The sequence below is a fragment of the Ursus arctos genome, unplaced genomic scaffold (genome assembly GCF_023065955.2).
Source record: "Ursus arctos isolate Adak ecotype North America unplaced genomic scaffold, UrsArc2.0 scaffold_26, whole genome shotgun sequence".
Taxonomy (NCBI): Eukaryota; Metazoa; Chordata; class Mammalia; order Carnivora; family Ursidae; genus Ursus; species Ursus arctos.
In genome coordinates, this window is record NW_026622941.1 from 23063568 (window position 1) to 23090309 (window position 26742).

At 38.0% G+C, this 26742-nt stretch overlaps 1 protein-coding gene across 1 annotated transcript in view; it reads left to right on the top strand.

Annotated features, from left to right (window-relative positions):
• The window catches only part of IRAG2 (inositol 1,4,5-triphosphate receptor associated 2), a 118960-nt gene that overhangs the window by 16571 nt on the left and 75647 nt on the right, over positions 1–26742 (top strand). The window contains 6 exon segments of the mRNA XM_048216724.2: positions 13756–13936; positions 16484–16563; positions 16653–16731; positions 17864–18022; positions 21565–21682; positions 23968–24018. Of these exon segments, the coding sequence (XP_048072681.1) occupies positions 13756–13936; positions 16484–16563; positions 16653–16731; positions 17864–18022; positions 21565–21682; positions 23968–24018 (668 nt within the window).

The following is a 26742-nucleotide window of genomic DNA, read 5'->3' on the forward strand; positions in this document are numbered from 1 at the left end:
TGTTGAAAATGATTTAAGATTTTTTGGGTCATTCTTTTTTTTTCTTAGGGAACACGTATGTGTCTTAAGTGTGTATGGGAATGTTTTCAGACTTGTTTTTATAGTCTGCTTTATCTCACTTAGTAATTTTGAGTGCTCATCTGTGTCCACAAATTTTCTTCATATGCTATACATTTTGGGGGTTCTATCATATTTTACTTAACCAATCGGTCTCAATTGGATATTACTTTTTCTCTATTATAAACAGCATCATAATGAATATTCTTGCAGCAAAGCATTTCCACGCACCCTTAATTATATTGTAGGACGAATGGCGTTTACTTATTTCTAGAAAGCTGCTCTGCTTGAGCAGGATTTAAGGAGCGATTTCCCTGAAGGAAATAAGGAAGCTCCACTGAAGGGAGATGTTAATCAGGGCTCTTCAGAGAAACAGAACCAACAGGGTGTGTGTGTGTGTAGATAGGGAGGTAGATTTCTTGTAAGGAATTAGCTGACGTGATTATGGAGGCAGGCAAGTCCCAAGATCTGCCTGGTAAGTCAGCAATCTAGAGACCTGAGGAGCTAATCGTTTAGTTCCAGTCAGATTCCAAAGCTTCCCCACGGAGAATCAGGAAAGCTTGTGCTATAGTTCCTGTCCAAAGGCAGCCTCAAGACCAAAGAATGGCTGACGGTTCCGTTCGAGTCCAAAAGCAGGAAGAAAGCTGATGTTCCAGTTCAAACAAAGGCAGCCAGGCAGAAAGAATTCTCTCTCACTTAGAGGAGGGCCCACCTTTTTGTTCTACTCCGGCTTACCCTCATTAGGGAGGACAATCTGTATTAGTTAGTCTACCAATTTAAATGTTCATCTCATCTAAAAATACCTTCACAGAAACATCCAGAATAAACATTTGACCAAATATTTGGACATCCCATGGCCCAGTTAAGTTGACACATAAAGATCCATGACAGGGGGCGCCTGGGTGGCACAGCGGTTAAACGTCTGCCTTCGACTCAGGGCGTGATCCCGGCGTTCTGGGATCGAGCCCCACATCAGGCTCCTCTGCTATGAGCCTGCTTCTTCCTCTCCCACTCCCCCTGCTTGTGTTCCCTCTCTCGCTGGCTGTCTCTATCTCTGTCGAATAAATAAATAAAATCTTTTAAAAAAAATTAAAAAAAAAAAATCCATGACCGGAGGCCTTTTCAGTTTGAGGTATGTGATAGAGGGCTTAGAGTTTTCATGGAGGAAAATAAAATAAAGATATTCTTGTTGGCTTCACAGCTCTCTTTTCAATTCTACAAACAAAAGGAATAAAAATCATCTCTCTAAATGTATTAAGTTTTCCCCTTCTCAGTACCTCCTAACACTGCCAAATGACATTTGCCATTAAATTAATACAGATCTTCCTCAACTTGTGATTGTTTCACCCCAACAATCCATTGTAAGTTGAAAATACCCTAAACTAAAAATGCATTTCATACGCTTAACCTACCGAACATCATGGCTTAGTCTGGCCTACCTAAGTGCTCAGAATACTTTTATTCACCTACAGTTGGGCAAAATCATTTAATACAGAGCTTATTTTATAATAAAGTATTGAATACCTCCTGTAATGAATTTGTATCGGAAGTGAAAAACAGAATGGTTGTATGGGTACAAAACGTTTGTAAGTATATTCGTGGTTTACCTTTAGGATCTCAAGGCTGACTGGGAGCCGAGGCTCACTGCTACTATCTAGCAACAAGAAAGTATCCTATCGCATATCACTAGCCAGGGAAAAGATGAAAATTCAAAATCTGAAGTACAATTTCTACTGGATGTGTGTTGCTTTACTGTAAAGTCAAAAATCACACCATTGTAAGTTGGGGACTAGCTGTACTCTTTAAAGTTATTCCTTCTCCTTTACGACGACTCATTCCCCTCATCACTAGACTTCCTTTCTTAGTCTAGATTTACGTCCTTAAGGGAAGAATCTTCACGCCTGCATCCACCCCGTCCCCAGAGCGTATATCTCAAGGCAGGCTTCAGTTAGAAGTAAAAGAGATGTCTTCTGCTTGAGTAAGATTGGTGTGTCAATTACTAATGCAATTTCTGAATGTGATGGTAGGACTGACTATATCTGAGAATGACCTCTCCACATCAGTATACCCAAAAAAGATTCAAAGTACTTACTTGAGACTGAAATTTCATCTAGGGTAGAGGGGAAACTACCTTCACTGAATGACTTTGTTTTTTCTCCGCATTTTCATATTTAACTAATAACACTTTTTTTGTGTGTGTGCTCTGAGAAAAATATATGTGGTGGTTAATTTTTAACTTTGAAATATAGTTGGCATAAAATGTTACATTCATTTCAAGTGTACAACATAGTGATTCAACAAGTCTATATGTTATGCTGTGCTCACCCCAAGTGTAGCTGCCCTCTGTCACCACACCACACTATTACAGTACTACTGACTCTATTCCCTATATTGTGCATTTTATCCTGACTTTTTCTTTTTCTTTTTTAAAGATTTTATTTATTTATTTGAGAGAAAGTAAGTGAGCAGGGGGAGGGGCAGAGGGAGAGAGAGAATCTCAAGTCGACTCCATACTGAGTGCGGAGCCCGATACAGGGCTCAGTCTCATGACCCTGAGATCGTGACCTGAGCCAGGATCAAGAGTTGGATGCTTTGCAGACTGAGCCACCCAGGCACCCCTCCCTATGACTTTTTCTGTAACTGAGAGACTGTGTCCCCCACTTCTCTTCACTTGTTTTGGCCATCCCCTGACCACTTCTCCTCTGGCAACCATCAGTATGTTCTCTGTATTTATGGGTCTGTTTCTGCTTCTTGTTGTTTTACTTATTCTTTAATTGTTTTAGATTCTACATGTAAGTGAAATCATATGGTATTTGTCTCTAACTTACTTCACTTGGCATAATACCCTCTGTGTTTTCACAAATGGCAAGATTTTTTTATTTCTGAGTAATCTTCTTTTTTGTGGCTGAGTAATATTCCATTATGTATATATAATGCATTTTTATATATATGTAATGCATTTTAAAATGCAAACTCATCCCTATGTGGGGTGTGTGTGTGTGTATTTGTATGTATACACACCGTATCTTCTTTATCCACTCATCAATCAGTGGACACTTGGGCTGCTTCTGTATCTTGGCTATTGTAAATAATGGTGCAGTAAACATAGGGCTGCATATATCTTTTCAAATTAGTGTTTTTGTTTTCTTTGAGTAAATACCCAGTAGTGGAATTACTGGATCATATGGTAATTCTATTTTTAATTTTTTGAAGAACCTCCATACTGTTTTCCAGAGTGGCTGCACCAGTTTGCATTCCTACCAACAGTACATGAGGGATCCTTTTTCTCCACATCCTTGCCAATACTTGTTGTTTCTTGTGGTTTTTATTTTAGTCATTCTGACAGCTGTGAGGTGATATCTCATTGTGGTTTTGATTTTCATTTCCATGAAAATGAGTGATATTGAACATCTTTTCATGTGTCTGTTGGCCATCTGGATGTCTTTTCTGGAGAAATATCTGTACATGTCTTCTGCCCATTTTTTAATTGATTGTTTATTTGGTGTTCAGTTGTATAAGTTCTTTATATAATCTGGATACTAACCCTTTATCAGATACGTTATTTGCAAATATATTCTTCCATTTTGAAGTTTGCCTTTGAGTTTTCTTGATTTTTTTTTTTCCTTCACTGTGCAGAAGCTGTTTATTTTGATATAATCCCAAAAGCTCATTTTAGCTTTTATTTCCTTTGCCTCAGGAGAAATACCTAGAAAAATGTTGCTCCAGCTCGTGTCAGAGAAATTACTGCCTGTGTTCTCTTCTAGAATTTTTATGGTTTCAGGTCTCATATTTCGGTCTTTGTTTAAAATGTAAATCCATTCCAATGTTTACTTCATTTTATGTAGTAATTTACAACATCTGCTATTGATTCTTTAGTGTTCACATTATGTGAACTATCTCTTGATATTGACTGCTATACAAAGAAATTATATTTGTCAATATTTGTAGGATCCTACAATAATCCAGCTGTTTATACAATAGAATCTGAAATTATATTTTTGAATCATGAACACATAAGGGACCTATAGCAAATCAAGCATATTTTATGAAATATAATACAACCAAATAATGTAGATCAACACAGTTCTTTCTTTCTCTGTCTTTTCTACAAACGTCAGGCAAGAGGTATGACTTAAAATATTTTTATGATCTGTGATTCCAGTTGTAAAAGAACATCTTATTTCAGTAAATATCCTGTCTCTTCTCTCTCTTTTGCCCTAAATTCCATTGTATAGATCTTTCTTTTTTTTTCTTTTTCTTTCTCTTCCCTTTCTTTTCTTTTTTCTTTATTTTCCCATTTTGTCTTTAATTTCTGGTTTCTTTCATTGAAATAAATTTCATCTGTACTGCTTCCTTTCAGAGATTTATTGAGGATTTCTTTATGGTCCGTTTTTTTGTTTTGTTTTCTTTCAGGTGTAGAATTTATTGATTCATCACTTACATGTAACACCCAGTGCTCATCACAACAAGTGTCCTCCATAATACCCATCACCCATTTAACCCATCCCCCTGCCCACCTCCCCTCCAGCAACCATTAGTTTGTGCTCTATAGTTAAGAGTCTATTTTATGGTTTGCCTCTCTTTCTCTTTTTTTCCCCCATGTTCATCTGTTTTGTTTCTTAAATTCCACATGTGAGTGAAATCATATGGTATTTGTCTTTCTCTGACTGGCTTATTTCACTTAGCATAATCCTCTCTAGCTCTATCATGTCATTTTCATTCATTTTGATAGCTGAGTAACATTCCAGTGTGTGTGTGTGTATGTGTGTGTGTGTGTGTGTCTACACACACCACATCTCGTCTATCCACTCATCACCTGATGGACATTTGGGTTCTTTCAGTAATTTGGCTATTTTTGATAATGCTGCTATATAAACATCAGGGTGACATGTATCCCTCTGAATCAGTATTTTTGTAACCTTTGAGTAAATACCTAGTAGTGAAATTGCTGGGTCATAGAGTAGTTCTATTTTTAACTTTCTGAGGCACCTCCATACTGTTTTCCAGAGTGGCTGTACCAGTCTGCATTTCCACCAACAGTATAAGAGGGTTCCCCTTTCTCCTCATCCTCGCCAACATCTGTTGTTCCCTGTGTCATTAATTTTAGCCACTCTGGGGATGTCTGAGTGGCTCAGTTGGTTAAGCGTCTGCCTTCGGCTCAGGTCATGATTCCGGAGTCCTAGGACTGAGTCTCGCATTGGGCTCCTTGGTCAATGGGGAGCCTGCTTCTACCTCTGCCTGCTGCTCCCTCTGCTTGTGCTCTCTCTCTGACAAATAAATAAAATCTTTAAAAAATATATTTTTAGCCATTCTGACACGTGTGAGGTGATATCTCATTGTAGTTTCGATTTGTATTTCCCTGATGATGAGTAATGTTGAGCATCTTTTCATGTGTCTGTTGGCCATCTGGATGTCTTCTTCAGAAAAATGTCTTCTCATGTCTTCTGCCCATTTTTTAACGGGATTATTTGTTTTTGAAGTGTTGAGTTTGATAAGTTCTTTATAAATTTTGGATACTAACCCATTATCAGATATGTCATTTGCAGATATCTTCTCTCATTACAATGTTGCCTTTTAGTTTTATTGATTGTTTCCTTCACTGTACAAAAGCTTTTTATCTTGATGTAATCCCAAAAGTTTATTTTTGTTTTTGTTTCCCTTGCCTCAGAAGACATGTCTAATAAGAAGTTGGCTATGGCTTATTGCCTGTGTTCTTAGAATTTTGATGGTTTCCTCTCTCACATTTAGGCCTTGCATTCGTTTTGAATTTATTTTTCTGTATGGTATAAGAAAGTGGTCCAGTCTCATTCTTTTGCATGTTGCTGCTCAGTTTTCCCAGCACTATTTGTTGAATAGTCTTTTTCCCATTGGATATTCTTTCCTGCTTTGTCAAAGATTAGTTGGCCATACAGCTGTGGGTCCATTTCTGCGCTTTCTGTTCCATTGACCTATGTGTCTTTTTGTGCCAGTACCATACTGTCTTGATCACTATAGCTCCGTAATATAACTTGAAGTCTGGAATTGTGATGCCTCCAGCTTTGCTCTTCCTTTTCAAGATTGCTTGGGCTATTTGGGGTCTTTTGTGGTTCCATACAAATTTTAGGATTGTTTGTTTTAGCCCTGTGAAAAATGTGGCTGGTATTTTGATAGGGATTGCATTAAATATGCAGATTGCTTTGGCTAGTATAGACGTTTTAACAATGTTTGTTCTTCCAATCCATGAGCATGGAATGTTTTTCCATTTCTTTGTATCTTCAGTTTCTTTCGTAAGTGTTCTGTAGTTTTCAGAGTAGAAATTTTTTACTTCTTTAATTAGGTTTATTCATAGGTATCTTATGGTTTTTGGTGCAATTGTAAATGGGATTGATTCCTTTTCTCTTTCTTCTGCTTCATTACTGGTGTGTAGAAATGCAACAGATATCTGTATTTTGATTTTGTATTCCGTGACTTTACTGAATTCATGTATCAGTTCTAGCAATTTTTTGGTAGAGCCTTTTGGATTTTTTAACAGAGTATTATGTTTGCAAATAATGAAAGTCTGACTTCTTCCTTGATGATTTGGATGCCTTTTATTTCTTTTTGTTGTCTGATTACTAAGGCTAGGACTTCTAGTACTATGTGAAATAATAGTGGTGAGAGTAGATATCCCTGTCTTTTTCCTGACCATAAGGAAAAGCTCTCAATTTTATACTGATTAAGGATGATATCAGCTGTGGGTTTTTTGTATATGGCCTTTATGATGTTGAGTTATGTTCCCTCTATCCTTACTTTGCTGAGAGTTTTTCTCATGAATGGATGCTGTACTTTGTCAAATGTTTTTCTTTATCTGTTGAGAGGATCATATGGTTCCTATCCTTTCTTTTATTAATGTGGTGGATCACGATGATTGATTTGCAAATATTGAACCACCCCTGCAGCCCAGGAATAAATCCCACTCGATTGTGGTGAATGATTCTTTTAATGTACTGTTGGATTCTATTTCCTAGTATTTTGTTGAGAATTTTTACGTTTAGATTCATCAGGGATATTGGCCTGTATTTCTTTTTATAGTGGGGTCTTTGTTTGCTTTTGGAATCAGGGTAATGCTGGCCTTGTAGAATGAGTTTGGATGTTTTCCTTCTGTTTCTGGTGTGGTTTTTTTTGTTTTGTTTTGTTTTTTGGAATAGTTTGAGAAGTCATATTTAGGTCTTTAATCTATTTTGAGTTTATTTTTGTGTATGGTATAAAAATGTGGTCCTTTTTCATTCATTTCCATGTAGCTGTCCAATACCAGCTTTTCCTAATACCATTTGTTGAAGACTTTTTTCAGTTGCATATTCTTGCCTCCTTTGCCAAAGATTAATTGGCCATATAAGTGTGGGTTTATTTCCAGGCTTTCTTTTCTGTTCTTTTGATCTATTTGTCTATTTTTATGCCAGTACCATACTGTTTTGATTACTACAGTTTTGTAGTATATCTTGAAATATGGGAATGTGATACCTCCAGTTTTGTTCTTTTTCAAGATAGCTTTGGCAATTTGAGATCTTTTGTGGTTCCATACAAATTTTAGGATTATCTGTTTTAATTCCATGAAAAATGCTATTGGTATTTTGATAAAGCTTGCATTGAATCTATAGATTGCTTTGGGTAGTATGGACACTTCAACAATATTTGTTCTCCCAATCCATGAGCATGGAATATCTTTCTATTCATTTGTGTCATCTTAAATTTCTTTCATCAGTGTTTTATAGTTTTCAGAGTACAGGTCTTTCATGTACTTGGTTAGGTTTATTCTTAGGTATTGGTGCAATTGTAAATGGGATTGTTTTCTTAATTTCTCTTTCTACTACTTCATTATTAAGATATAGAAATGTAATGGATTTCTGTATATTGATTTTGTATCCCGTGACTTCACTGAATTCATTAGTTCTAGTACTTTTTTGGTGGAGTCCTTGGGTATTCTTTTTTTTAAAGATTTTATTTATTTGACAGAGAGAGACACAGTGAGAGGGGGAACACAAGCAGAGGGAGAGGGAGAAGTGGGTTTCCCACTGAGCAGAGAGCCCAACGCGGGGCTCAATCCCAGGACCCTGGGATCATCACCTAAGCTGAAGGCAGATGCTTAACAACTGAGCCACCCAGGCACCCTGAGTCTTTGGGTATTCTATATATAGTCTCATGTCATCTGCAAATAGTGAAAGTTTTACTTCTTCCTCACCAATTTGGATGCCTTTTATTCCTTTTTCTTGTCTGATTGCTGGGGCCAGGACGTCTAGTGCTATGTTGAATAAAAGTGGTGAGAGTGGACATTTTTGTCTATTTCCTGCTCTCAGGGGAAAAGCTTTCAGTTTTTCCCCATTAAGTAAGATGTTAGCTGTGGGTTTTTTATATCTGACCTTTATTACGTTGAAGTATGCTCCCTCTAAACCTACTTTGTTGAAGGTTGTTTGTTTTTTTTTAAATCATGAATGATATTGTACTTTGTCAAGTGCTTTTTTTGCGTCTACTGAAATGATTTTTTTCATTTTTATCCTTTCTCTTGTTGATGTGATGTATCACATTTATTGATTTGCAAATACTGAACCACCCTTGCATCCCAGAAATAAATCCCAGTTAATCACAAAGAAGGATTTTTTTAAATGTATTGTTGGATTCTGTTTGCTAGGATTTTTGCATTTATGGTCATCGGAGATATTAGCCAGTAGTTTTTGTTTTTTGTTTTTTTGTAGTGTCTTTATCTGTTTTTGGTAATCCTGGCTGCATAGAATGAATTTGGAAGCTTTTCCTTCTCTCCTATTTTTTTTGGAAGAGTTTGAGAAGAATAGGTATTAACTCTTCTTTAAATGTTTGGTAGAATTTATCTGTGAAATCATCTGATTCTGGGAGGTTTTTGTTTGCTGGGAGGTTTTTGTTTGTTTGGTTTCTAATTACAGATGCAATCACATTGCTGGTAATTGGTATGTTCCCATTTTCTATTTTTTTCTTACTCAGTTTTGGGTGGTTGTGTGTTTCTAGGAGTTTGTCCATTTCTTCTAGTTTGTCCAATTTGTTGGCATATAACTTTTCATAATATTCTCTTATAATCCTAATCCTTTGGGGTTTTTTTGTTGTGTTGATTCTTTTTTCTCCCTCTCCCTCTCTCTTTCTTTCTTCCTTTCTTTCTCCTTTTCTTCCTCCCTTCCTCTCTCTCTTTCTATCGCTCTCGCTCTTTCCCTTCCTTCCTTTCTTCCTCTTTTTCTTTTCCTTCCCCTCCCCTTCCCCTCCCCTTCCCCTCCCCTTCCCCTCCCCTTCCCCTTTGCCCTCACCCTTTCCCCTTCCCCTTTCCCCTTCCCCTTCCCCCTTCCCCTTTCCCCTTCCCCTTTCCCCTTCCCCTCCCCCCTCACCCCTTCCCCTTCCTCCTCACCCCTTCCCCTTCCTCCTCACCCCTTCCCCTTCCCCTTCCCCTTCCCCTTCCCCTTCCCCTTTCCCTTCCCCTTCCCCTTTCTCTTCCCCTTCCCTTTTTTCCTCATGAGCCTGGCTAAAGATTTATTAATTTTGCTGATCTTTTCACAGAACCAGATCCTGGTTTCATTGGTCTCATATATTGTTATTTTAGTTTCTGTTTTGTTTATTTCTGTTCTAATCTTTATTATTTCCTTTTTCTACTGGTTTTGGGGTTTTGTTTTTTTTTTTTCCCCCTTCTATGTCCTTTATATGTATAGCTAGGTTTTTATTTGAGATTTTTCTTGCTCCTTGAGTTAGGCCTGTACTTCTATAATCGTCCCTGTTAGAAAAGCTTTTGCTACATTCCAAAGATGTGGGGTCATCGTGGTTCCAATTTAAGTTGTCTCCATGTATTTTTTTATTTTATCTTTAATTTCTTGGTTGACCCACTCATCGTTTAGTACCATGTTATTTAACCTTTTTAATTTGTGTCCTTGTCAGATTTTTTTTCTTGTGCTTGATTTCTAGTTTCATAGTGCTGTGGTCTGAAAAGATGCATGGTATGACTTGTCTTTTTTAATTTGTTGAGACCTGTTTTGTGGCCTAACATGTGTTCTATTCTGGAAAACGTTTCCTGTGCACTTGAGAAGAATATGAATTCTTCTGTTTTAGGATGGAGTGTTTTCTCTCTCTCTCTCTCTCTTTTTTTTTTAAAGAGAGAGAGTACTAACAGTGTAGAGAGGGAGATGGAGAGCAGACTCCCCACTGAGGGGGAAGCCCAACATGGGTCTTGATCCCAGGACCCTGAGATCATGACCTGAGCTGAAGGCAGATGCTTAACCAACTGAGCCACCCAGGCGCCCCTCAATGGAATGTTCTGAATATATCTGTTAGGTCCATCTGGTCCAATGTGTCATTCAAAGCCACTGTTCCGTTGATGTTCTGTCTAGATGATCTATCCATTGATGTAAGTGGAGTATATCTTTTTGTATTGCTCCCTTTATCAGTAGTATCCTTCTTTCTCTCTTGTTAAGTCTTTGGTTTAAAGTCCATTTTGTCTGACATAGTATTACTACCCTAGCTTTCTTTTCACTTCCATATGCATGACAAATGCTTTTCCATCCCTTCACCTTCAATCTGCTTGTGTCTTTAGGTCTGAAATGAGTCTCTTGCAGGCAGCATATCAATAGTTCTTGCTTGTTTATCCATTCTGTCACCCTAGTTTTTTGACTGGAACATTTAGTCCATTTACATTCAAAGTAATTGATAAGTATGTTCTTGTTGCCATTTTGTTGTTTGTTTTATAGTTGTTTTTGTAGTTCTTTGTTCCTTTCTTCTCTTGTTCTCTTCTTTCATGGTTTGCTGGCTTTCTTTCTTTTTTTCCTCCCATATCATACAGTCTTTTTTTTCCCCCATAGGACATGCGCTATGATTTGCAGCATAGGAGAGAATCTTAGGAATCAAAATTTGTGCTTCAAAGACATGTACATCGGGATGGAAAGGACATAAATTAATCTAAGTGGAAGCTTTGAGTATTGGGTTTTATATTTGGTTCTTGTGACATTCCAGAAGTATTTGCCTATTTATCTTAATCTATACAAATCTTAATCTACATAAATCTTTATGCTTCTGATAAGAAGTGTTTGGTAAGCTTTTCAAGGTCACTCCCATAGCCTACCTTCTACATATCCTTAAGAATTCTATGAAGGGGCATTTCTTCTTCTTAGATATAGAAAGCACATGAGTCCCCAAAATATTGGCTGCTTTTAATGTTTTCTTAATGGCTACAATAAAGTGTGATGGTTAATTTTATGTGTCACTTGATTGGACTAAGGGATGCCCAGATAGTGGTCAAATTTTATTTATGGGTGTATCTGAGCGGGTGTCTCTGGAAGAGGTTAACATTTGTTTTCATTTGTTTTATTTTGGGCTTTTGGGGATTTTTAATCTTTTTTGTGTGATTTTTTTTTTCAAATTTTTATTTTAATTCTAGTTAACATGTAATATAATATTGGTTTCAGGAGTAGAATTTATTGATTCATCACTTACATACAGCACCCAGTGCTCAAACACAACAAGTGCCTTCCTTAATACCCATCATCTATTTACCTACTTTTCCTCCATCAATCCTCAGTTCTATATATTTAAGTCTTTTATGGTTTGCTTCCCCTTTTTTCCCCTTCCCCTTTGTTCATCTGTTTTGTTTCTTAAATTCCATGTATGAGTGAAATCATATTTTATTTGTCTTTCTCTGGCTTATTTCACTTAGCACAATATACTCTAGCTCCATCCATGTCATTGCAAATAGCAAGATTTCATTCTTTTGGATGACTGAATAATATTCCATTGTGTGGAATTCCATATGTGTGTGTGTGTGTGTGTGTGTGTGTGTGTGTATGTACATGTGTGTGTCCATCATAAGTCGATGGACATTTGGGTTCTTTCCATACTGGTTTTCTTTGGTTATATGCTTGGTTCCTTTCTTTTTATTTTTTGCATATCTGTTACAGGTTTTTGATTTGTGATTACCATTAAGTTTTATATAACATCTTATACATATAGCACATTATGTTAAGTTGATGGCCATTTAAGTTTGAACCCAGTCTTAAAGCACTAAGTTTTTACTCCTCTGCCACCCGTATTTTTGCTATATAGTTTCATCCTTTATTTTGTGAATTCCTTGACTGATTTTTATAAATATACTTAATTGTGATGCTTTTGTTCTTAACTCCTGCTCGTCTTTCTACTTATAGAATCCCAGTCAACATTTATTGTAAGGCTAGTTATTGGTCATGAATTTCTTTAAATTTTGTTTGGGAAACTCATTATCTCTCCTTCTTTTCTGAATGATAGCCTTGCTGGATAGAGTATTCTTGGTTGCACTTTTTTTTGTCCCCCAGCACTTTGAATATATATCATGCCACTCTCCTCTGGCCTGCAGAGTTTCTGCTCAAACATCAGCTGAAAGCCTTATGGGGTTTCCTTCATATGTAACTGTTTTCTTTCTCATTTCTTTTCTTTTCTTTCTTTCTCTTTCTTTCTTATGCCTGCTTCTTTCTTGTTAAACCCCACTGATTTTAAGAACTTGCAAAGTTAAAGCCCCTCTGGTTTTCAAAGCCAAATGTTAGGGGGATTCATCTTCCCAGTGGGGATCCCCCATGCCTGGGATGCCTGGTGTGGGGTGTGCTTCTTTCTCTTCTCTGTGCCTGTGGTGCCCCTCCCTCCTGTGGACAATCTCATGAGTCAGTTTTGTTCCCAGTCATGTCTCTACCCTTCCTACCTTTTTGATGTGGCCTTTTTTCTACATTTAGCTGTGGAGAGTCTGTTCTGCCAGTGTTTGGGTTATTTTCTGGATTGTTTATGTCGATGTGGGTGTTATCTAGGTGTATCCATGGGAGGAGGTGAGTTTAGGATCCTCCTACTCTCCCATCTTCCCCAGATGTCCTACAAGTTTTATGGTGTTATATTTCACTAATTTGACCCTTAATCCATTTTGAGTTTATTTTTGTTTGTGGTGTAAGAAAGTGATCTAGTTTCATTCTCTTTCATGTAGCTGTCCAGTTTTCCCAGCAACACTTTTTGAAGAGACTGTTTTCTCCATTATATATTCTTGCCTCCTGTGTCAGAGATTAATTGACCACATAAGCATGGGTTTATTTCTGGGCTCTGTGGTCTGTTTTATTGACCTATGTGTCTGTTTCTGTGCCAGTACCATACTGTTTTGATTACTACAGCTTTGTAATATAACTTGAAATCTAGGATTGTGATGCCTTCAGCTTTGTTCTTCTTTTTCAAGATTGTTTTGGCTATTTGGGGTTGTTTGTGGTTCCATACATGTTTTAGGATTATTCTAGTTCTGTAAAAGATGCTGTTGGTATACCCTGAATGCTTTTTAAGGAAAGAATGGGAGATAAAAACCAGGTGGCCTTTTGATTACTTTCACAAGTGCTTATTGATTATATATATCCTGCATATTTAAACCTCACAACAACTGTGTATGGTAGGTTTTATCATCCCCTCTCACAGATAAGGACACTGAGGCTTAAAGAGATTAAGAAATGTTCCCAAATCTACACACCTGGCACATTCCAGAGCCAAGATTTGACACTAGGTCCGTTTGACTTCAGCTCAAGGCCAGTGCTCTTGCCACTCTACCATGCCAACTCAACAGGCCTGTGAAGGTTATATGGTATGTTTCCAGGGCCCAAGAATCCTGAAAGAATTGAGCACTTCACTCTTCACTTTTAAAACATAATCTTAATACATTTTTCAAAATTAATTTGCCTTCTTCCTAAGGTTCAGTCGGAGTTGACAAAATAACAGATTACCTGAGACAAGCAAGTAGTCAAAATTCTGAAGACAGTGAACTTGAGGAGGTATGGAACATACTTGAGCCTGAAAAGAGAGACCTGCATGTGGACCTGGAAATTCTTTGTGCCGTCATGAAAGAATGGATGGCTTGCTGTAGAAACAAACGGTAATCATTGGGGCGCCTGGGTGGCACAGTCGGTTGAGTCTGACTCTTGGTTTTGGCTCAGGTCCTGATCTCAGGGTCATGAGAACGAGTCCTGTGTCTGGCTCTGCACTCAGTGCAGAGTCTGCTTGAGACTCCCTCCCTTTCTCCCTTTGCCCTCCCCCCTGTTCCCACACCCACGTGTGCGTACTTATGCGCGCGCGCGCTCTCTCAAATAAATCTAAAAAAATGGTAATCGCAAGTCCCAGCAGGATGCATGTCCAAGTTCTGTTTTAACAACTGATTACAATTAATGCTAATCACTGTTTTTTTGTGTTGTTGGAAGTACTATAATCCAGTGCTCCTCACGCTTTAGCATGCACTGGACTCACCTGAACTATTTATCATACCTGATTGTCGCCCCCAACCATGATTCGGCAGGTCTGGGGTGAAGCCTGATAATTTTCATTTCTAACATATTTCCAAGCGATAGTGATGCTGTGAGTGTATGTGTGTGCATGGGCGTGATGAGCATACTTTGAGAATGTATTGTATCAATTATGTTAATCCTAATAACATCCATTTATCATGATTGGGGCAGCACATTATTATTATGTTTTCACAAAGAATTGAGCTGACATAGGAGTCAAGCAAATTATTGATAATGACCGGCAAATCTCCAAATGCATTTAAACTCAGAGTGGGTGCCCGTTAGAGGTCAGTGGGGACAATTAGGCAGTGAATATAATTTGAAAACCTAGGATAAAAGGAAGCTAAAGGGAAAAGGAAAAAAGCAGTGGAACTGAAAAAAAGAGATGAAGAAGGAGAAGAGTATGCATGATATCAGCTGTCCCTGGTGGAACCTCGAGAAATTTTACCTTCTTTCACAGGAAGCCTAATTTCTCTGGCTTTTAATCAGCCACTGATATCCAGCTATCAGCTTATATTTACTAGGAATTTTCTTAAATAACACTGCAAGCCTGAAAAGTGACAAAACTTGCTAGATTTCATGTAGATGACTCAAGAAAAGATGACCAAAATGTTGTTTGCCAAGAACAAGTTAGTCATGAAAACAACATAAACACCTAAAAATATCTAATTTTACTAGTAATCAAAGAAATACAAATGAAGACAACATGTTAGTTTTACCCATCGGTTTAGCAAAGTTTTAAAAGAATAACTCTACCCCATGTTGTCAGGGCAGGTGGAGAAATAAGGCTCCTTTTATACATTGTTGGTGGTAGTACAAGTTGGCATAGTTTTTTCAAGAACAATTTAAGAATATGTATCAAATGCTTAAAAATTATGTGATGTATTTGGGCTAGTCATGTAACTCAAGAAAAATAACCGATCATGTACCCTAATATATGTGTTTATGATAGTGATAAATATACGCAACTTACAAATGTTAAAATAAAGGGTCAGATTGATAAATTATAATACTTCCACTAGAATCCTAAATAGTCACTCAGAATTATAATTAGATAAACATTTGACAAGAGAAATGTTCATATATATTTATTTCAAATAAGGCCATAAATATATATGTGTATTATAAACCCATATTTATCAAGAAAAAATATGCATAAAGAAAGTTGGGAAGAATATGTTCCAAAATGATTATCTTTCCATGATGGTTTCAACTTTCTGTTCTTTTCTTATGCCTTTTCCCATTATTCTGAAATACTTAGATTTGTATAATGAAAGTGTTAATCCATTATAAAATGGTGTGAGAGCAAAAGAAAAAACCTCCAATTTTTATAGCAGAAGTAAAAAATATGGGAGGTATAAACACAAAATAGAAGAACAGAAACTCGAATGGTGATAGGTATGTAGCTATCAATAGTAAAGTGGTGCCTGAATTATTCTGACCGACATCTCACACTGAAATACAATGAGATGTTAGGACAGATGTAGAGAATTTCGTAGTGGTTCCAGAGAGATAGTCTAAGTATTTGGGATTTAGAAAGATTAAGTAAAACTTAAATCATAATATACAGACTCTTAAAAAGGAAATGGTTGAAACTTTACTATGTTTGAGAGTGAAAGGTGGTATTTGTGTACTGGACAGTGGACTATCCACAGCTTTCCCCAAATTTCAGGAGTAAATGCTCAAAGTACAATTGTCTGGGTTCAACTTGGTTTTCCGTGAAAAAGGAAAAATGATAGCACCATAAATGTGTCCTGAAGTATTAGTTGTTCATGCCTTTTCCTTCCCAGTTTTTAAAATCCCACTTGTTATTCCTGCAAATGTCTAGACTATGTTGACGTCCTAATCCCTTGAGACCTCACGTCCCCATCACAGCGGCTGCACATCAATCCCTGCCTACTCATGCATGCACACTTTCCTTTTCAGGTTAGATTAAAAGTTTATGCAAGATAGAGGTAATGCCTTAAGTTTCTTTTCTATTACCCTACCTAAGCACAATGTCGAACTCCAAATAGTTCCTGAATAAATAGATAGTTTTAAAATTCAGAAAGAAATACCTGATTAGAAAAATTACAGATCACATCTGTAATGGCACTGGCAAAGAATCGTAGCTCATTGGTTTTGGGTTTTTTTGGTTGCAGGGAAAGATTGAGTGGTGGATCAAGTGGCAGGATTGATGATTCTGCTTTTGAACAGGGCAGCATAAAATCACATAGAGCAAGTATGTATGTGTTTCTTCCTGTTGTTCTGCCACTTTCTTGTGGTTTGGAGAAATGGATTTTTCATAAAACACTCTTGTATGTGTTTCAGTTAAGATGACCACGGATAAAACAGAATCTACGTCATGGAGCTTCGAGGCTTTGGGTGGAGATATGTCTAAAGGAGTCTTGTAAGCATTCTTACTTGTAATGCTTTCTCAAGTACCTCTTATTTTTCTCATTTATTTCATAGGTCTACGTGTTTTACTTATGGTAAAGCCACTTAGCTTGTGTGTGTGTGTGTGTGTGTGTGTGTGTGTGTGTGTGTGTCTGTCTGTCTGTGTGTGTCTAACCAATCTTTTATTTAATTCTTGACTATTCTCTCCCAATTGCATTAGAACAAATTTCACTAGACACATGATTTATATAAGACTAGTATTATCTAAATTAACATTTTCTCACTAATAAAACCCTTCTCCTACATTAACTTCATGTGCTTTCTATGGAAAACAAGTCCCATTTCAGGTAGAATTATGACTAAACTCTTTGGGTGATTGTTTTCAAAGCACCTCTTTAATAGGTACTTATAGATATAAATGACAAAAGCTGTTCTCCACTAGATGTATGTGATTTTAGATATCAAGGAGAGGCAATTCTGTCTCTCCCTTATTGTCTCCTTGCCACGTTAGGTTTGCCCGTGCAAAAAGGGGTGGTAGGAACCATGTACCCAAGCTGCGCTAAGCACTGGGATAAGATGGCAAAGAGGAAGAGAAGGCCTGGGACTCCATGAAACATGCCATCTAGACTCTCAAAGGGTCTGTGATCTAATGTCAGGGTCGAGGGTGACACAGACATTAACGCGCTGTAGAAAATATTAGGAAAGATGAATACTAAACTGTGAGCCACAGACTACAAACATAAGTCTCTAGGAATCGTTTCCTAGTTAAGGGCCTATTAAAACCTGCCAAGATCCCTTGGATGAAAGAGTAATGATGTGTCAATTTATTTCAGAATGTTTCATAACCCCTGCAGAAATGGAAACTCTTCCTTGTAGGCGGAGGCCAATGTTAGAGGCGAAGTGCACAAGAATTAACAAAAGCTGTGGCAGCTGACTTCACAGCTGGCAGATGCTGAATATTGGGCAATTTTGGAAAATCTCTGCTGCTGTAACAATGCTTGAATCAATATTTATTGTATAAATGAACTACACTTAACGAGGAGGGAAAGGCATAAAGTAGAAAATCCCGCAGTGATTAGGCCTTATTTTGATTGGGAGGGATTGGAGATGTTGAAGATGATTCTCATTCATTCTTTCACCCACAGAGAGGTGTCTGATTTGATTACCTATGTAGCAGACCTGCATTTTAACAAGCAGAAATTGGAGGAGGAAAATAATAAGTTTAAATTGGCATTAGAAACCTTGGAAGAAGCTAACTGCCAGTTATCAGAGGATTGTACGGATTTGCGCCATCAGATAAAAAGGTGAACCATAGAGAAGGGTGCATGTGCTTACAGCTTTCTCTTCTTTTTTCCTTTAAAGAAATAATCTTTTTAAAATTGGGCTATCATTCACACAGCATAAAAATCGGCCCTTTTAAAGCGTACAGTTCAGTGTTTTTTAGTATATTTGCAAGGTTGTGCAGCTAATTACCATGATCCAATTCATCACTCCAAAAAGGAAACCCATAGTTGTTAGCAGTCGCTCCCCATTTCCCTTCCCCTCAGCCCCTGAAAACCACTAATCTACTTTCCGTCTCTATGGATTTACCGGTTCTGGCCATTTCACATAAATGGAATCCTACAATATGTGACCTCTGTGTCTGGTTTGTTTCACTTAGCATAATGTTGTCAAGGTTCCATGTAGCATATATGCAACTACTTCATTCCTTTTTGTGAATGAATAATATTCCCTTGTTTGGACATACCCATTTTGTTTATCTGTTCTTCAGAGAATGGATACTTGGGGTATATTCACTTGTTGACTATGACCAATACTGCTGCTATGAACATTTGTGTACGAGTTTGCGCGTGAACATAGGCTTTTAACTCTCCTAGGGATATACCTACAAGTGAAATTGCTGAGTAGTGACTGATAGTTCGAATCTTGGAGAACTGCCGGACTGTCTCCAAAGCAGCTGTGCTATTTTAGATTTCCGCCAGCAGTGTTTGTCAGTTCTTTTCTGGCAACAATATTCTTTGTCATTCAAAGCAGTGTTGTCTATTGACCAAGTGTGGATCTATCCAAAGCATTCTGTGGTTCAGTTGAACTTTTACTCTATGCAAATTCCAATGCTAAGGACAGGTGACCCTTGAATAACACAGATTTGATCTGCATGGGTCCACTTATACAGGAATTGTCTTCAGTAAATGCAGTACTGTAAATGTATTTTTTCTTTCTTATGATTTTCTTAATATTTTCTCTAGCTTACTTTATTGCAAGAATACAGTATATAATAGATATAATGTAGAAAATATGTGTTTATCAACTATTTATGTTATTGGTAAGGTTTCCGGTCAACAGTAGGCTATTAGTAGTTAAGTTTTTAGGGAGTCAAAGATTACACATAGATATTTTAGGAGGGTTGGCGCACGTAACGCCCATGTTCGAGGGCCAACTATATTATGAGAGATTCATTGATAAGCCAGGTTTAAAATGCGCTTGCAGAGTACATGATAAGGATGACAGATGATAAGAAAAGTTGTGACTTCAGCTTAAGGTAGAAAGGGATAAAGGACCTAAGGGACATATCACATAGTATCAAGTACTGGTAAAATGGGTTGCGAGGAGATGTCTGAACTTTAGGGGAAAAAGGGAACAAGGTTCTCACAAAGTCTGCAGTTACAGATGTTGTAGGTGCTAAAATTTTGAACAGAAAAGTTCTAGGTTAACTTGAAAAGACAGTAAAGCATTCTGACCATGGATTTTTTTCCCTCATAATTTTTGGCCAGCCAGTCCAGCCTTCAAAGCCAATCTATAAAATAAATAAAAGGAGCTGCTTACCTTCAGCTCTCTCCATTCCATAATAGGTTTATTTATTATTTATTTGAAATATAATAATTCAGAGTTTCTCTTAAAAATCTATGCCTTGGGGGCGCCTGGGTGGCACAGTTGGTTTAGTATCTGCCTTCAGCTTAGGTCATGATCTCAGGGTCCTGGGACTGAGCGCCTGATGAGCAGGGAGCCTGTTTCTCCCTCTCCCTCTGCCCTACCCCCCCACTCCCCACTCATGCTCTCTCACTCTCTCTCTCAAAGAAATAAAATCTTAAAAAAAAAAAAATCTATGCCTTGGATGAAGGTGCCAGGGAGGATTTTTGGTCGCAAGCACTAGAAGCTGACTCTAGTAAGCTTAAGCAGTAAAGAAATGTACTAGAAAAGGATTGGGTAACTCAAAGAATGGACAGAAAACCTACAAAATTTGGGTGGGCAGCCAGAAGGTCAGTGTCTACAAAATTAAGCCTTTGTATCCTTTTCCTCCCCCTGATCCTTTCAGGAAGAGCCTCTGCTTCGTTTTTTTGCTCACAGCCTATTTTTGATACTGTGTGGTTGTCCCGTCCTTTGCCTTCCATATTTACGGTGACTGTGTGGACAGGAGGAGCCACGTGTTGCTCATCCTGGTTACCCTAGGACCTCCGTGGCTGCTGTAGAATAGCTCTCTCATCCTCTCCACCCTTCCCCTGGTCTGCCAGCCGGAAACCTTTGTCGTCTTTGTCTTGCTCTGCCTTCACTTCTAAATCAAATAGCAAGTCCTGCTAATTTTACCTCCGTTATATCCCTCAAATGGATTTACTTCTTTCTCTTCCTATACCTACTTTTTAGTTCAACTAAACATCATCTTCCACCTGGATCACTACAGCAGCCTCCTGATTAGTCTCCCTGCCTTTCCAAAACTCATGCCACACGGGCAGGAATGCTCTCCCTAAGTGCCAGTCTGACCACATCATGCCCCCGCTTTAAATACTTCCATTGATCCCCATCAACTTCAGGATGAAATTCAATTTGCTGAGTGCTTCCTGATGGGGTTTCTGTTGCTCATTTCTACGCCCATTTTCCACTCTAGGCTCCAACAGTATCTGATTGCTTGCAGCCCCCAGTTCTCTCTCCACCCTCCTTCCCACCCTCCCATTGTCTGAGCTGTCAGCCTTTTACACAGTGTCTACAGAACTTGGGTTCACTCTAACCTTGGTTCTTATCACTCTGTATTATGCTTGTCTGTTTACCCTTCTGGTCTACAAACTCCAGGAGGGTAGAGTGCTCACGAGTGGATTCGCTTTTGTCTTCTTCAGGCCGTAGCATAATGCCTGCTACAGAGCTGGGGCTCCGTGAACAACTTGCCGGATGATCAATGTAATTCCTTAGTAAGGAAAAAAATTGTACCTTCTTTGAGACCCTGCTCAGAAAACAGTTTATAATCCCAGTGGCCATACAAATAAACAATTCCATGATATGGATTACCATAGTTCATTTAATAGGTTGTTGTTGGACATTTAGGTTGTTTGGTATTGTAAACAACACTGTAATAAACTTCTAGAGCAAAACACATAGACACTATTTGTAAGGATTTATTTAGTTGTCATCTCCTTCACTAGTATGTAACCTCTATAAGGGCAAGGACTGTGTCTCTTGCTCACCATCATAGGCCTCTTTGCAGGGTGTGACACCTGGAACGTGGTATTATTCAATAAATATTTGTAGAATTGCATTAACTAAATATTATATCTTAGTGGAAGGAAAGGACCATGTGATTCAGCCAACGATGAATTTCAAAGGGAGACTCTAGATCTTTATCTTCAAGAATATGTTTGTTTCCTTCTATCTCTCTTCCCCCACCAAACTCTCCCCAAATCATCTCTTCCTTTTCTAAGGACTGTGAAAGATCACGGGTATATTTTTACTATTGTTGGCATCTGGTTGAAGCCTTGAGTGGTTTTCAGCTAGGGTCCAAAAATAGTCCTTGGCCTTACTTTGTATCTTTGACGGTTATATTTGAGGTTTTGCTCATTGCCTTTTTCCCCCACCCCCACAGTGCCCACCAAGCTATTATGGGAACAAATCTGTTAAAAGAAGAACTGGAGGAACTGAAAATTAGTATGAATGCTTCTGAAGAGCAGAAGACCATGATTGTAGCCCAGAACAGACAATTAGTAAGTCATCCAAGTACTTCGAAATTGGCGTATAGTTTACATAACTGAAATCCAAGAGGGTTTATTTGGAGGCAAAAATCAGAAGTCAGTAGGCTGATAAATGAATTGGTAATACCTTAGAATAGTAAAGGCAAATAGGATAAACTGTTTTTCTTTTCAGCCAAGTTTAAAACTCTTTACAGATTACTCAGTCATATTCACAATGGTTTGTGAAGATCTAGAAGCTCTCTGGAATGCTTCCTGAAGTTGATAAGTGAATTCATAAATACCTGATCCTAAAAACCAGTTGAATTTTCTAAAACAACAACAACAACAACAACAACGACAAACCAAAAAAAAACCAAAACAACAACAACAAAAAAACAAAAAAAACTTTATCAAATTTTCATCTTTTTCTCAGGTTTAAAAAAAATCCATTATTTTAGTCCTTACAGATTACTAAGAAGCCCTATACAGCAGTCCTTACACTAAATAAACACAGGCTTGAAATACTTAGAGCAAAACATTATTTAGACTAAGCTTTACCTCAACTGACAAAAAAGTAGTCATTTTTAAATTGAGAATGTCAAACTATTATCTAGAGCTTTAGTAATAATCTTCCGAATCGTGATCTGTTCCAGCAGTGTTCTAGCATTGCTAACAATGGTGGGGTCAGATGAAAGTCATTCAGACTGATTCACTTTCAGATCTCTAAGCCGTCGGGAGACTTGAGCTCCAGGCCTGTGTCACTCTCATGACCAACACAGATTAGCTTAGCTCTTGCCTCAGTTGCAAAATGTGGGGACTAGACTCATGGAGTGTCAGGAGACTCTGCCAGTCTCTAAATGCAGTACAGGAAAGACTAAGTTTGGGACCACGGAGGAACTTGTATGTGGAGGAAATGTTGAGAAACCAGCAAGTAGCCTCTCTCGGGAGTCAGACTGCTGGCATCCAAGTCCCGACTCCAGCGGCTGTGTAACTTTAGGCAAACCACGTAACCTCTTTAACCTTTAGTGTCCTCACATATAAAATGAAGATAACAGTACTACCTAGTCTAGGGCTAGAAGGGTTAGATAAGTTAATACATGTAAAACAATCAATGTCCTTTTTCCTCCTCGGGCTCAATAGTGTTAGTTGCTATTGTTAGAAGTGCAGAGTCCTAGATATACAATCCTAACCTTTTGCATTTTACCATGTTTTACGATTTCAAAAGAATTTTCACTACTTTATCTCAATGGTCATAGAAACTCTGTAAGGTAAAAACAGAAGTTGATATTCTTCAATTTAAAAAAGAATAACAGTTATAAGTAAAGTCCAGAAATGTTTTGATTATTCAAAATCAATTATCTAATAAACATAGAGCTACAATTGAACTCAGGTCTTCAGATTCCAATTACGTGGTGTGGGTGCTTTCATCCTTATACCAATGACATTTTAACCTGAGCTGGTTCACCTTTTGTTTTATGTTATAAAGGTAATACCTGTTCACTCTATAAAATGAGGAAATGCAGGGGTGCCTGGGTGACTCAGCCAGTTAAGCCTCTGACTCTTGATTTCAGCTCAGGTCATGATCTCAGGGTTGTGGGATTGAGCCCTGCATTGGGATCTGCACTGGGCATGTAGCCTGCTTAGGATTGTCTCTCTCCCTCTCAGTCTGCTCCTCTGCTCCCCTCCTTCCCCCACCACATGCGTGTGCGCATGCTCTCTCTCAAAAAAAAAAAAAAAAAAAAAAAGAAAAATGAAACGCATATTAACAAAGAAAAAATAAAATCCCACAAAATCCTTACCTTACCCTATCCACAAGATTTATTATTAAAATTTTGGCATTTATCTTGTCCTAGAATATTTTTTCTTCTTGTGGTTCTGAATTTGGGGCTCTTAATTATTAAATGGTTTTTGATATTCATATGTTCTGGTAGTATTGAATCTGAGAATATCCACAGCTTCAAGTAGAGAGCTAGAACTTTTTGTGATTTCAAGGTGCCATTTAAATTGATGGATTCATACTACCTGTCATAAGTGGACAGTGGGAACGTAGCAAGAAAGAAGCCAAGCTATTGTTTTTCCTCTTTCCTTTCCTGTCAGATTGAGTCAAGGAGAAGAGTGATTTCTTACAAATCCCAAGAAACTAGAAGCCAGAGGCTTAGCTCCATATTGAGAATATTTTCAGACTAAGCTCATTAGTGATATGTCAATACCATGTTTAAAGTTGTTAAGAGAAAGAATGTCAGTAGCCTTAGAGGTAAATATGTGGTATTTTCATAAACTTCTAAATGCTTTTTAATTCTTTTCTCTTAATGAATCAGGAGACAGAAAACCGGGCTCTGATTCTTCAAATTCGGAGTCTCCAAGAAGAGGTATGCTGAAATTGTTAAACACAGGCACAGATAAACATTTGGAAATCATACAGGTGTGAGTTCTGACCCCAGATTAAATAGAAATCATGTGAATATTCAGGCTCCTGTGAACCAAAGACTAGGTTTCTTTGTCAAATGACCAGTGTGGAAGAGTGAAAAGGACTTTCGTGTCTGAACAGAAGTACATTATTACCTTTGTGATTATCCATGGAAGAAATGGGATTTAAGAAATTCAGATTTAAGATGAAATGAAATTAACCCATATAAAAAGAATACAAATCAAGAAGGAAAATGTAGACATTATCTATTAATTTTCTATTATTATTTCACTGAGCTAGCTGGAAAAAGTCTTGAATCTAAGACCCAGGCACTGGGTCTGAAAGTCTGACTTTGGAAAAACCATTTATCTTTTTGGGGTTAATAATACCTATTCCCTACGGTTACTCTGGAAATGAAGATAACGAGTGTAAAGCTATTTGGTGAATCATAGTGTACTTCATATTTGTTAGGAAATATTAGGAAAATCTCTACAAAAATAACTCTATGCCTTAAGTTTTTTAAGCAACAGAGTTAAAGCGTTGAAGCGACAGGTAACAGAGCTACTTGTAAGTTACTATTTTGGAGGAAAATTCTCTAAGTATCTTTTGAATGTCAAGTTTATGTACAGTTTTTTTATTTGGAGTTTTTATAAGTTTTATCAGTGGAATTAATTAAGCTGTGATGAACAGTCTGTGATGGAGTATGGGCCAGCTGGACTTAAAGAAATCTTACAGTGGGTTGGAAAGGAACAATTAAAAGATTGGCAAGAAATCCTACATTAGATTTAGACATTGTATAACAGCAAGGCTAGGTTTTCATGAAATTAGTGTTTTAAGTGAAGCTCTCAGTGTAAGATATTTTTCTCCTCATATTTAAGATGACTGACTAGCATCAAAAAATTGCACAGAACTGGATTAGAACTGAGGTAGAAGGAGGAAGATGTGGAACCCTTCCTCATGAGAGCATTGCAATTATTGATTTGCATTAGAAAAAGCATGTAAATGTCACTACTAGCTGAGATTCCTTTAAGTGGTAGTAATCCGATGCACTGTGACAAGTAACAGCATAATAGCTTGGAGAGTTTCTTTCGTTCGTTCATTCATTCATTCATTCATTCATTCAACACATACTCTTTGGGAGACCTTTGTGAGCTAGGCACTCTTCTAGGTGTTGAGGATACAAGTTTCCATAGAAAAGTCCATGAGGAACTAGCATGTTAGGTGGGGATTAGTGCTATGGAGGAAAGAAAAGCAGAAAACAGAATTATAGCAAACTACCATTTAAACTAGAGTGGTTAGGAAAAGTAGCCCTATGAGGTTAATCATTAACGAAAGGGCGTTTATCAGTAAGGAAGCATTCCAGGCAGAGAAAACTATAAGATGTAAGTCCTCAGGCTTAGCCTGCCTGCTTTTTTTGAAGAACGGTGAGGCCAGTGTGGCTGGAGCAGAGGTCACGAGCACAAGAAGTACAGAGAGCTTCAGGAAGCCAGACCTACCACGTCTCATATAGGCGTTGCATGGACTCTGGCTGTTTCCACTGACTGAGTGGGAGCCATTGGACAGTTTTCAGCAGAGGAGAAATGTGATCTAATTTCTATTTTAACAAGATAACTCTGGCTGCTAGGTTTAAAATCAACTGTAGTGGGGCAAGGGAAGAAGTGGGAGACCAATTACGAGGCCTTGTAACATTCAGACATAAATTTATGGAGGCTGACTGAAGCAGTAAGAGTGGAGGTGGAGAGGTGTTAGATCAGCAAATGCTTTATAGCATATCCAAATGTATTTATTATGTGTTCTGGTGATATGGAAGTTCTCTTCTGAGTGTTTCTAATGTCTCAGTGAGATAAAAGCAAAGTCATCAGCTGACCGTGAGGAAGTTCCAGGAGAGAGAGAGATGAAATAGGCCAGGAGTTGGTTAACTTTTTGTAAAGGATCTGACAGTAAATATTTTAGGCTTGCCTGGCTAAAAGGCTTTTGTTGTAACCACTCACTTCTGCCACTGTTTTATGAAAGCAGCCATAGACAATATGCAAAAAATAGGCAGGCACCGTTGTATTCTGACAAAACTTTATTTACAGACCAGGTGGTCAGCTGGAGTTGACCCGTGGGGGTGGGGTGGGGTGGGTTGGGGAAGTTGCTGTGATTTGCAGTTCCCTGATTTAAGCCAGTGGCCACGTGAATGGACTAGGATTGTATGATATGATCACCAGTCAACATTGAAGTTAAAAATTATGTTGAGAAGGAGCCGAGATGCCCTTCAACAGATGACTGGATTAAGAAGTTGTGGTCCATATATACAATGGAATATTACTCAGCTATCAGAAAGAACGAGTTCTCAACATTTGCTGCAACATGGACGGCACTGGAGGAGATAATGCTAAGTGAAATAAGTCAAGCAGAGAAAGACAACTATCATATGATTTCTCTCATCTATGGAACATAAGAACTAGGATGATCGGTAGGGGAAGAAAGGGATAAAGAAAGGGGGGTAATCAGAAGGGGGAATGAAGCATGAGAGACTATGGACTATGAGAAACAAACTGAGGGCCCCAGAGGGGAGGGGGATGGGGGAATGGGATAGACCGGTGATGGGTAGTAAGGAGGGCACGTATTGCATGGTGCACTGGGTGTTATACGCAACTAATGAATCATCGAGCTTTACATCGGAAACCGGGGATATACTGTA